Source organism: Lathyrus oleraceus, chromosome 5 (genome assembly GCF_024323335.1).
Source record: "Lathyrus oleraceus cultivar Zhongwan6 chromosome 5, CAAS_Psat_ZW6_1.0, whole genome shotgun sequence".
NCBI classification, from domain to species: Eukaryota; Viridiplantae; Streptophyta; class Magnoliopsida; order Fabales; family Fabaceae; genus Lathyrus; species Lathyrus oleraceus.
Window position 1 is genome coordinate 646,449,221 of NC_066583.1, and position 13,084 is coordinate 646,462,304.

At 37.0% G+C, this 13,084-nt stretch overlaps 1 protein-coding gene across 1 annotated transcript; it reads right to left on the bottom strand.

Annotated features, from left to right (window-relative positions):
• Positions 1 to 341: 341 nt before the first annotated feature.
• LOC127082665 (probable peptide/nitrate transporter At3g43790) lies at positions 342 to 8,110 on the bottom strand. The gene is made up of 13 exons (XM_051022891.1): positions 8,019 to 8,110; positions 7,752 to 7,854; positions 7,575 to 7,628; positions 7,349 to 7,411; positions 7,220 to 7,269; positions 7,032 to 7,107; positions 6,770 to 6,958; positions 6,578 to 6,665; positions 6,335 to 6,420; positions 6,142 to 6,249; positions 5,990 to 6,034; positions 2,287 to 2,302; positions 342 to 418 (listed from the first exon to the last, which is right to left on the bottom strand). Exons 1-13 carry the CDS (start codon positions 8,108 to 8,110, stop codon positions 342 to 344), a joined length of 1,047 nt encoding a protein of 348 aa, XP_050878848.1.
• Positions 8,111 to 13,084: the final 4,974 nt, after the last annotated feature.

The following is a 13,084-nucleotide window of genomic DNA, read 5'->3' on the forward strand; positions in this document are numbered from 1 at the left end:
TTATCACATTTTATATATGCCATTTTGGCCTTTTTTTCTACCAATTTTTGGCTAACAAATATATATATATATACCAATTCAAACCAATTTTGCCTTAAATGTATCAAAATATATACAAATTTATGTACACATTTACAAGTCATAACATATACTACAAACCATATCAATTTTAGTCTAGGCCTATAAGACTTCAGGATTATTGCAATACTAGTACTAGCACAATTGATTCAAACAATCACAAAGAAAATTAACATGAAAAAGTTTGTACAAACACATACAATAAGCAAGTTTATCTCACAATTTGAAACAATGAAAGATAGGTAGAGAAATCAAAGGGAAACTCACACTGCACCACCTCCCGCTGGACCGATTGCTTTGAATATTGACATTATAGTCATAGCAATGCCATTAGCTGCCCCTTGTAGCACCTCAAATTTGCACCTATCATTGTACATACATTTTCATATTAGGTCATAGCATATCATGGTCCATTGCATAGCATTGCATTGCCTCTTTTGCCTCAAGTGCAAGCCAATCAAGAAATTAGGTCAAACTGATCAGGAGATCAGTCAGTCAAGCAAGCAAGTGCATTTCTCAAGGAGCCGAAGCCCTAGGGTTGGTCCAACATGTTCACATGACTTGGGGATCCATTTGAAGTGTTTAAGCCAAGGGTTGGATGTTCAGAAGCCATCAGTTCATGCACAGACAGTCAGAAACCCTAAAAGTCAACTGTTGGTCAACTGTCCATTTAACCAGTGTTTTGATGAATGGAAATGGTTTGAGAGAGCTTATTCATGTCCCAATAGGCCTCATATATCATGTCAAACACCATCATGGAAGAATTTGAAGCCAGATCAGAAATTTCCAAAAATGGAAACTGGACCTGTAACTGAAACTTACCAAAAATGGAAAGTCTTGATCCTCAAACTTACATCATGATACAAGCTTCAAATGAATTTTTGCCCAACATGAAAGTTGAAGATCTTGTTCTCCCATTTCCAAAAAGTCCAAGAACTCTCAATTCCCATGTGTGGTTGGCAAGTTATGATCGAATCGATTTCAGAAAATCTTGAACTTCAAAAGGCCATATCTCTCAAACCATTTGGCCAATTTTGGTGGGGTTTTTTCCTACAAGTCACATTTGATCCCCTCTTTCCAAAAATATAAATTTCATGAGCCAAAACTTCACCAATCAAAATGGCATTTTTTGACTTATCTCATTTAAATGCAAGTTTGACCAAGGGTTGACTTTTTGATATAATCATTTTTCTACCATTTGGCCAATTGAAATAGCTCAGAAATGTCATTTAAAATGTGTTTGCAAGCTCAATTATGCAGTACATATGGCCATTCTTTAACTTGCTTGAAACTTGGCAAAGGTACATTTTCACCCATACTTTCATGGACCATCCTTTGTACCACAACCTAGCAGCATTCTTCATCATTCTTCTGTCAATTGGAACCCAATTTGCAGCCCATAACCAACAGAAAGAAGAAGCCATGCCAACTTGCTTGAATTTTGGAAGGAAGTACATGTTCTCACCAAATTCATCTCACAAACCATGCTTTGTACCATGACAGCAGAATCATCATCATTTTCTGTCATGACCAACCCCTAATAGCAGACCAAAACCACATTTGACAGCAAGAAGGAAGGGTTCACTCATCCTAAAAAAAACTTGATTCACCTTGCTTTGGCACTTTGGCAAAAAAGCTGTCAAAAACTCCACAGTTACAAGACATTGCCTTACCACAAAAGAAACAGTCAACAGCAGATTTTAGGGATTTTTTCTGTCATTTGTAAACCAGAATTAGAGCCACACCATACAGAAAACCTTTGGCTCTCTCATGCTCAAAAAATCACATCTTGCATATTCCAATTCTTCTGTCCAAGAACTCAAAGAGAACTCAACCTGGCTTTGCTTGATACACTAATATTCCATCATTTTCTGTCATTAACAAAACCTGCTAGCAACCATCCAACAGCAGAAACATACTTCACTCATTTTCTCAAACTCCATCTTTGGTGCATTTTATGATTTTCTGTCCAAAACTCCCAAAGAACAAACTTTGCCTGGCTTAAAACAATGTCCAAGCAACATTGTGGACCTGTTGCAACCATGTTTCTCCACCTGTAAAAGCTTCTTGCAGCACTGTTATTGCAGCCACCATTCCATGACAGTCCAAGTTTGAAACCTCACCAAGCCATTCCTGAGCCAAACTCCTCCATTCATTCATCATTGGAAGGCTTCTACAGCATCTGTTTCAGGCTAAGAGGACCAAAACCACACTGTTTCTCATTCTGCTTCAAAAATTGATAAAAATTCGACTTTCACCATTCTAAAATCCATGTTATGCTTATTGTAGTTCCTTGTATGCTGATTCTGTTGATATTTGAATCGTGTGAAATGGCCTTGTATTGAGTGAGAATTTTGATTCTTAAGCTTCATGTTTGAATATGTTCTTGATCATTTCTTGTTGTTTAGATCGATTTAGTGAAAACTATGAATGGATTTGGACTGTGTGTTGTGTGATGATCATGATGGTATATTTGATTCCCATTTCTGGGATTTTTGTTCATCATTGATGATGAACATTACTGTTTCAAACCCTAGCTTCATGCTGTGCCCAGAAAAATCCCATGTTGCATGCTGTTACTGTGCTATCACCCACGAGCCAATGAAAACATTTCATTGTTATGGCCAAAACGACTGTGTTTAGATAAGTGACCCAGGGAATTACAAAAATGCCATTCTTGCTTCATTTATTCCATTTTAATTTCACATTTTATAACCAATCTTCCAAAAATAATTGTGCATCCATTTTTGATCCAAAAATCATGGGGTTTTTTGCATTGTCTTCATCATGACCCCTAGTTTTTTATCATTATTTTTACAGATTTTTTGGTTGAGTAATTTTTAAATGGTGCTAGGGTTTGTGACATGTGACCAATTTTTGTACACTTTGCCAAATCAATTGTGAAATGATGAGAATGTATCCAATGGCTCCCAAATTTTTTGTGCTTAAACTAGACACACTCATGGTGATTTTGGTGTAGAGTTTGTGAATTTATCATTTGTGTTTTGTGAGTTATGATTTTTTGAATTAGGGTGTGACAATTTGTGTCACACCATTGATGTCCAACTTCATGATTTTCATTACCATGCTTCTTGACCTCCAATTGATCTGATTTTTTTGCATGAACCTACTCTTGTATGTCTAGTTTACATGTGAATTTTCTTGGAATTATTTGTGGCATTTCCTAATTGTTTGAGATTTTCTCCCCTGATTAGTCATATGTTGACTTTTTTGTGACACTTGTTCCCATTTCATTTGTGAAATTCTCATACTTTCTTAGATGGACTTGAAATTTTACATGAGATAACTAGACATCCTCATATTTGCCATGGTATTGGTCCCATTCATTTATCATACACCATCTCTGACTTATGATTTTTCTAAGTTGATGCATGTTTGGTTGACTTCATTGAGCATGTTCAAAATTGCTTTGACTTTCTGATTTTCATTGACTGCCTTCCACTTGTCCAAATGGGATGAAATTTGACATGCTTACCATGCTGTGGGTTGTGATTGATCATGATTTATTTGATGATTTTTGGAAATGTTTTAGTTTGCTTTTGATGCAAGTCTTGCTGTTGACTCCTATGAGCTTCTGTTTGATATACCTTGACCTAAATTGCTTATGAAATGTTGATGATGCATGATATGAACATGAAACCAATTTGGTTTTGCTTCTTAAATGTTTGAACTTGATTTTGATTGGGCATTGCTTGCTGTTTTGACTTTTTCATTCTCTTTTGACCCTAGGCTTGTCCTAGTGGTCCTGTTACTCACTTTTGAGCTTGTGTTTTCAGGTCGACCAACAAATGACCAATGAGGCCAATTCTTTTTGATTGAGTTTGCTTGAATATCATTATTTAACTTGTTGTTTTGTAGGTGGCTTGGCTCCCAAGCCTTAAGCCTTGTGCCTTGCACATTCATTTGCTTCTGATTAACTGTTGGTGTCTGTTTCTTTTTGCTTTGTTTGAACTTGCATACTAACATCTGCTTGACTGTTTCAGGTGCTTTTAGTTGTTTAGTTCCTTGTGAACTTTTTGCTTTGCTTTGCTTGTATAAGCAATTTGCATTGAGGTATGACTTCCTAACTTCATGTAGTCTGGAAGACCTGGCCTGTTACTTGGCCAGGCAACTGTCTGAAGTCCTCCTTAAGAGGCAATGTTTGTGGATGTTTAATTTTGTCCTTGCATAGAGTCAAAGACCTCCTAAGTGAAGAGGCAATTGGTGGAAGGTAGGGATATGCAATCTATCCCCCACTATTCAGTGTGTCATCTGCTTTGCTCACACCACTGTGTTGATGCATTGCAGATACAAACCCAAGATCTTGTACAATTGTACAGTTGAGTCAGTTATAAATGTGTAGAAGGGTTCCCACTTTCTGAACCCACACATTCTTGTCTTAAGCTCTCCCAGGCCAGGGATAAGAGCTGTGAAGTCTTATCTTCACTCACCTTTCATCTGCTTCACCTTAGCCCCTCAATGGCAAGGTTAAGAGCACACTCACCCCATTCCAGAGGTTTGTTTGTTGAGGTTGATATGACCCCTCGACTAAAACCTAACCCTTGTTTGAGCCACTTGCTTGCGTATAGCGTGTGCTATCTGTGCTTGTAGGATTGTTTGACTTGCTTCCTGTGCAAGTTAGGATTGTTTGACTTGCTTCCTGTGCAAGTTAGGTTTGTTTGACTTGCTTCCTGTGCAAGTTAGGATTGTTTGACTTGCTTCCTGTGCAAGTTAGTGTTTGCTTAGACTTGCTTCCTGTGCAAGTTAGGTTTTGCTTGGCTTGCTTCCTGTGCAAGTTAAGTGTAGGTGTGGCTTGCTTCCTGTGCAAGTCATGCTTAGGATAGGCTGGCTCCCTGTGCCAGTTAGCTAGAAACCTTAACTTAGGGATGATTTGCATGATAACATCTAGGCTCGAGTCGTAGTCTCCCTAGTTGTGTCTCCCTCTGTTCTCTGGTTAGGCTAGTCCTTTATCCCTCCGTAGGGGAACTACATCGCCCTGATCTTCATACCAGATGAAGTATGTAGGCAGGATATTGAGCTGATCTCTCCGGGCGCCTTTTTTCTTTTTTGTGTGTGTTTGACAGTTATATGCTCGAGTCCCCGACTCCCTATTAACTTGTTGTGTCGTTGTGTGCTTGGAAGCTGATGTAAGTCCATCGAGTGGCAGTTAGGTTCCAGTGTGCGTGTATTTGGTTCGGATGCTGATGTAAGTCCAGCAATTGGCATTCAGGCTCCATGTTTGCCTTCTTGAGTGTGTTTTGGTTCGGATGCTGATGTAAGTCCAGTGATTGGCATTCAGGCTCCATGTTTGCCTTTACCTGTGTTTGTTTGTGTGCGTGTCAGCCGAGCTACGAATGCTCTGATTCTTCTCTCGTCCGAGAAGATACGTATGCATAGGATGCGATGTCCTAGCGAGCATGTGTCGTTTCCCCAGTCCGAACTACTTCGACTCTGATGTCTATGCCTGATAGACTAAGTAGGCCCAGGATGCGATATCCTGCCGAGTCAGTTTCAGTTTTGTTTTCTTGTGTCTCCTTCAGCCAGTGTGTGTGAGTTTGAGCAGTGTTTAGCAACCAATTTCCTTCCTTTTGTGCGTGGATCCCGTAGAGTACTACGGATGCGTAGGGGTGCTAATACCTTCCCTTCGCATAACCGACTCCCGAACCCATCCTCTTTGGTCGCGAGACCATGTTCTTTCCCAGGTTTACTCTGAGCGTTTCCTTTCCCTCTTTTGGGATAAATAACGCACGGTGGCGGCTCTGTTGTTCTTTCTTTTCCCGCCGGTTTTTCGCGTGATGCGACACCCCTCTTTGATGTTGTTCCTGTTTTCCATTTACGCCACAATTTCCTCAAAATATAATATCAACTTTCAAAAAGAAATAAAAGCTTAGAATTAAAGAAAAAAAATTACCACGACTCTATTTTGCATAATAAATAAACCAGTGATTATCGTCATCTGAAATTGAGAAAAAAATACTATTAGATAAGCTTGTAATACATACAGATGTTTGTTTGAAACGTGATCACTCATGATCGGTTAAATAAACAAAAAGATAAACTTACACTTAGAACATTCTTCAGAAGAGAAGCAATATTAATAACTAGGTATAGCGGAATGCCAGAAAGCATTGCTATGAAGGGGTAACTTTGCAACAGAGGTATTGATAGAACCTACATAAGGTAACAAGACATTTTTAGAACAAGAACCAATGTAATGCTGAGTTGCATTAGTTTCTACGAATGGAAAAAAACTTACTGCGGAGATGCGAGCAAATTTTATAGGTCCGAAAGCTCTTTCCAATGAAGGGTAGAGGAAAAGCTGGGAGACAATAAGACCAATACCTGATCATTGACCATTTGAGAAGAGGTCAGTTATTAAGCAGAATATCTTGAAAAATGAAATGCACAAAGCAATGTACCTGATATGTGACAAGGAAGGCTAGAAAATATGTTAATCCCAACACTAATAAATCTCTAGTGACACATATCAAAGACGTACCTGATATTGCGAGAACATCGCCTACATTATCAGTTGTAAAGTTCAAACCACCAAACCTTCCAGGACTAACAGCCCATAATGAGAAAACCTATCATGAAGTAGAATGGTGTTTACTTATATATCCTATTAGATTTAATATCTGTTAAGCAACATTATAAAGTTCAAATAAGTCACCAAAAGTAGGAATGGTACCTCTTGATAAGCAACATTATAAAGTGAGAAAATGCTGTACACAATAATAGATGACATTAATGGCCAGTTCAGGAAGAGGTTTTCATCTTTTTGGATTATTTTGTCGTCGTCATTACTTATGTTTCCAGTTTCTAAAGCTTCAGCATCATCAATAGACTCATTGCTTAGAGGGTGGTTGTGAAGTGTTTCCTACAGTGATGCAGGAATTTTGTGATCAAATGCTTATACATGTTTAACAAACTATGAAGTTGCTTACTCATACCGGAAGCCAGATGCATGCAATTGCTACCACAAATGCAAAAGCTGATACTGACAAGGAAGGCAAGAAATATGGAAACCTGCATGGTTTATGTTTTGACAATTAAAATAATCACATCAACAATAAGGATCGAAGGAAAAGCTGAATTGTTAGAACTTTATGATACTAAAAATCAAGTAAAATCCACTTACTTATCCCAAAATGAGTCTTTTGGAAATAGATGAGGGTATTTCACTGCTGGCTGCAATGTAAATTTCACACAGTATTAGCGAAACGAATAAAAGTGTCTTCAATTAAAATAGCTATGAAGCATCAAGTACCTGAGCCAAATAACCTCCCAATGCTGGTCCAATTACTAAGCCTATACCCCAAGCTGCACTGAGCTGAAACCATATCACGTTATGAATTATTATTGTTGAATGCAGAAAATATATCAACGACGTGCTACACCTAGTACTATTGAGCTTGATGTGTGGATAGAAGTTATTGAAGGTAACGTGTGTGTCAGTGTCGTGTTAGTGTCGAACGTAGGTTATAGAAGTTTACCGTTGAGAGTCCAAGACCTTGCTTTTCTTCTCTAAATATTTCGGTACTATAAGCCTGTTATCAGAAAACGATGTGACAAAAAAATCAATTGATATCCAAATACAGAAATGACAAACTAATGATTGTTCCCTGATGTTGAAGGACGAAACATTAGGTTGTATTTGTGTTGTTTGGTACCTTCATTGGTCCTAGCAAACCATTTAAATATCCAAGAAAAAATCGGGTAGTAACCGCCATCGAAAAACTTGTGCTAAGGCCAAACAGTGTGTTGAAAATAATACTGAAATCAAGTATTTATCATCATCAATGCTGTAATGGAAAATTTTTCAGGCTCTGATTGGATAAACAGCTTAATTAAACACATATAACTCAAACGTTTATCATATAACTAAGGTTCTGAATAATAGAAAACTCGTTCACATAAGTCAATCTGTATCTACTTACACTGAAAAAATCCCTAAAACTGCAACAGGCTTTCTACCGTAACGATCCGCTACAACTCCCCAAAATATAGATGTCAAAGATCTTCCAAACATGAGCATCAACAGTGTATTTTACAAACAAAAAGAGCAAGCATTGAACCAAACAAAATAACAGAGCATGAAAAATACTGATGAAGTTATTTACAAATACTGATATTTCCCTAAATGAAGAACATACCGAAATGAAGGATTCTTCAAACACTTTCAGAAATGAAATATTCTTCAAACACTTGCAATGCCTGAAACCAAATGAATGAAAATGTTAAGAAATGACGAACAAAACGCAGTAGAAATGACGAACTGAATCAGAAATGAAAAAATGCAGAAATGAAGAACATACCGCAGTAGAAATGACGTTCTGAAACCGATTCTTCAAACACTTTCTGGTATTGAAACCGAATGATTACAATGTATTCTCGTTCGCTGTTAGGGTTCGCTGGAGGGGTTTAATCGCAGGAGGGAAAACAAAAAGAACTGAGAACGAAAATAGAAGTCTGAAATTTAATTTTAATTAGACCTTAGACAGCGCTTTTGTGGAAAGCGCTTTCTAAGATATGTCTTAGACAGCGCTTTCCAAAAGCGCTTTCTAAACCCCCACCTTAGACAGCGCTTTTGGTTTTAATTTTTTTTAATTGAAAGACTTTAAACAGCGCTTTCTCAAAAGCGCTGACTAAGGTCTATATTTAAAAGCGCTTTCTAAAAGCGCTGTCTAAGGGGGGGTCTTAGACAGCGCTTTTAGAAAGCGCTGTCTAAGACCCCCCCTTAGACAGCGCTTTCATTATTTTTTTAGAACATTTTCCGTGTTTTATTTTTATTTTAACCTTAGACAGCGCTTTCTTTTAAAAGCGCTGTCTAAGATGCGCTGTTAAAAAACCTTTTTGGCGTAGTGGTTATATTCTTCCTCTCCATAACTTCATTTTGTTATGGAGTTCTAGGGCCGGAGAAATCATGGGAAATGCCTTTAGCATCAAAGAGTTTTTCAAAATCTTTGTTTTCAAATTCTTCACCATAATCACTTCTGACTTTTACAATTCTGAGATCTTTCTCATTTTGCACTTGGAAGTAGAAGGTAGAAAATAAAGAATATGACTCATCCTTGTGTCTAAGAAATATCACCCATGCCCATCTGCTATAGTCATCAACAATGACTAGTCCATACTTCTTACCATTGACATATGCAGTTTTCACAGGACCATACAAGTCAATGCACAGAAGTTCCAGTAGTCTGGAGGCTGAAACAACATTTTTAGCCTTGAAACACGTTTTAGAAAATTTGTCTCTCAAACATGCTTCACAAAGAGCATCTGAAGCAAACTTTAAATTTGACAGGCCTTTGACAAGATTAAACTTGTTAAGCTAAGAAATCCTCCTCATGCTAAAATGACCATATCGTATATGCCATGTCCATTGCTCTTCATTCACAGACATAAGACATTTTATATTTCTTCAAATCAGAAAGTCTTATCTTGTAAATGTTGTTCTTCCTCTTTCCATTGAAAAGAACTAAGTCATCCTTTTGACTGACATCTTTACAAGACTTTTGATTGAAAATAATATCATAACCATTGTCACTTAATTGACTTATGGAAAATAGATTATGCATTAATCCTCCAACTAAAAGAACATTAGTAATGGAAGGGAGTGTACCGTTACCTACTATTCTGGAGCTAATGATCTTCCCTTTCTGATCACCTCTGAAACCAACGACGCCTCTAGGCTTAAGTTCTAAGCTTTAGAACATATGCCTTCTTCCTGTCATGTGTCGCGAGCATCCATAGTCCAGGTACCATGACTGGTGTCTCAACTCCGCGACTAGGGATATATGCAACATAGACTATCTTGTCCTTAGGTACCCATATCTTTCTGGGTCCTTTTGAGTTAGTTTTCCCAGAGTTCTTAACAAACTCGGGCTTTTGTGCATAATATTTATACATGAATACATGATTAGAACGGGCATGAGGTTCTGTTTTAGCCTTAGGTTTAGAAACAGTTCTACCTTTAGGCCTAACATCATTTTGTTTCCCATAAGGAACAAAATGAGCCTTAAAAGTATTTGGCTTATCATCTTTTTTCAGAATCAAATTCCTCATCAGAATCATAGCCAATACCCCTTATCCCGATCCTGGTAACGCCATAAATCATGGAAGCCATTAAGCTTCTATTCAGAATTTTAGCAAGAAACTTTTGGAAAGATTTATCATACATCTTTATGATATCACCAGAACTTGTATAGGCTTTAGAAAGAATTTTATATTCAAGTTTGAGACTCTTGCATTGAGGCACATCGTTATTTTCCAAAGTAACATTTTCTTCACTCAACCTTGAAAAATCTTTCTGAAGCTTACATTAAGCTTCTGACTCAGATACATGAATCTTTTTCAAATCCTTGTGTTTGTTCAAAAGATTCTGATACTTTTCTAGAATTTCAGATAAACTAAATTCAAGCTCAGATCGAGATAGTTCAGAAAATACCTCTTCAGAATCTGACTTGGATTGAATCGTTTATGCATGAGCTTCTATGGAAGCCATCAACGTTACATTAGCTTGTTCTTCTTCAGAATCATCTTTTGAAGACTCTGAATCATCCCATGTAGCCATAAAACCCTTCTTCTTTCCTATGAAGTTATTTTTGGGTCTTTCTTTCTTTAACTTGGGGCATTCATTCTTGAAGTGACCAAACTCCTTGCACTCAAAGCACATGAGTTCTTTTCCAGCTTCCGCCTTCACGGATCCAGAAGTGGACTCAGAAAGACCACCTGTCCTTCTTTGTCCTATGAATTTTCCTTGCCTTTTCTTTCAGAGTTGATTAATGCGGCTGGACAAAAGAGACAATTCATCTTCTTCTTCTGATTCCTCTTCAGACTCTTCATCAGTTTCAGCTTGACGAACTTTAGCCTTCTCAGATCTTCTTGAATACTTTAGAGCAACTGGCTTACTCTTCCTCGAGCTTAATCTCATGATTTCTTAAAGAACTAACCAGTTCTTCAAGAGAAGTGTTGTTGAGATCCTTTGATAATTTTAGAGCAAATATCATAGGTCTTCGTGCTTAGGTAGACTTCTGATGATCTTTTTAACATGATCATCAGTAGAATACCCTTTGTCCAGAACCTTAAGTCCTGCAACAAGAGTCTGAAACCTTGAGAACATGTTCTCAACAGTTTCTTCATCCTCTATCTTGAATGCTTCATATTTTTGAATCAAGGTAGAGCCTTGGTTTCTTTAACTTGAACATTCCCTTAATGTGTCATTCCTATAAGAAGTGATTGTTGATGTTTTGAAGATGTTAATTGTTTTTAAACGTCTTTCTTAGGAATTTGTGATAGTAAAATTTAAAGGTTTTGATGATTGTAATTTATACGACTAAAGCACCATTCTCTTTTTTAACAAATAACTAATTGTTTTCTAGTGTTGTTTGATGGACAAAGTATCTCTTATACTCCTTTAAAATTATCTCTTAATTATAAAAAACTAAATTATTTTTATTATTTATTCTAATTTCTCTAATTGAATTCATATCTCTCTATCATTTTTTTAAAAGAAATAAGAAAAAGGCTTTGAGGTTTCAGCTAATTTTATTTTTATTCTTTTATTACTAATAAATTTTTCATAATGTTTACTTTTCATTCTTTTATATATATATATATATATATATATATATATATATATATATATATATATATATATATATATATATATATATATATTATAAAAGGAATCCCGTTATCTTATGTTTTTATGCACTTTCCATTTTATTCTATTCAACATTTCTTCACTAGTTGGAAATAATTTGACTAGAGTAAAATGTATAAAGGCTTATCTAACGTTTATATGATTTGTCGTACACATATTCAACCATTACAATTCTTAATTCTATGAAGTCTAATAAGGTTGCAACACCTAACGTCTATTCTTCCTTCCAACAACGACTTTGAAATAAAAGCATTTATCAATTAAGATTGCCACTAATAAATTGATTTTATAACGGTTACAAAAATAATCAAATTAAATAGGCGGTATTTTAGTAATAGTTTCATTAAATTTTAGAGATATTATTGTCTATTTTGTTTTTTATATTTCATTATGGAATTTTTTTATAAAAATAACCCACTTTTTTATTGAAATTCTCAAAATACCTTCAGTTTCAAAAAAATTCGCAAACTACCCCATTTTTAGGAGGACATGCAAATTCAATCAGCGACTCCTATTAAAGATTGAATGGAGACGCCAATTGGATTGGCTAGGGCACATGCCCTATCCAATCCAATTGGCGTCCATGTGTATTACTTGAGAGGAGACGACAATTGGATTGACACCTTAGTGTAAAATACAATTTTTTTTAAATGGTCTACATGATACATAAATTTGAAATAAGACCAATTGATATTAATAAAATTTTCCGTTTACACAAAAAGCCTAATGGTGATGACCGGGATCACCTAACCGACCTTTGGTCCCACATCCCCTAGCTACCCTAACCCACATTGATGATTCACTACTGGTGTTTGAGCATCTGAGGGGCCAGGAGCGTCACTACCAACTACAGGAGATGGTCTGTTTAGGTAGTCAGACGAGTTGGCATAGTCTTCAGTATGCATCGAGGGTGTACCGACATAGCTGAGTTCATGACCCATGCCAGAGTAGTTGGGTTGTGGTTGACTCATTGGTGGACGACCGAGACAGTTGAAGGGAGACATGGGTGTGAATGATGCGTCGAGGAAAGGTTGGAAAGGTTGTTGGGGTGTTTGGTAGAGATAGGGTTGTTGGATGTTTTGGTTTTGTGAGGTTTGGGCTTCTTGGCTATGGTAGGAGGAGGAGCGGTTGGTGTTGAATGATCGTTGGGTGTTCTGGCTAAGGCGGCTTTGGTAGGGTGATGGGGTGGGTGCGAAGCGATGTTGGGTCTCAGGTTGATGGTCAATTTATTGGTGGTGGTATGGGGTATGCTCTTGGGGTTGGGTGTATGGCATGTTTTGGTTGTATGTTTGTGTGTTAGTTGAACGGAACGTTTGACGGACGGGGGATTGTGTGTAT

What these genes read in the sequence shown, in the direction of transcription:
- LOC127082665 (XM_051022891.1), bottom strand. Translation starts at nt 8,110, where the DNA reads ATGTTTGGAAGATCTTTGACATCTATATTTTGGGGAGTTGTAGCGGAT. An exon ending in GTTTTAGGGATTTTTTCAGT is followed by an intron (nt 7,855 to 8,018) that starts GTAAGTAGATAC and finishes ACTTGATTTCAG; the next exon opens with TATTATTTTCAACACACTGT. An exon ending in TTCTGAAGAATGTTCTAAGT is followed by an intron (nt 6,035 to 6,141) that starts GTAAGTTTATCT and finishes TCTCAATTTCAG; the next exon opens with ATGACGATAATCACTGGTTT.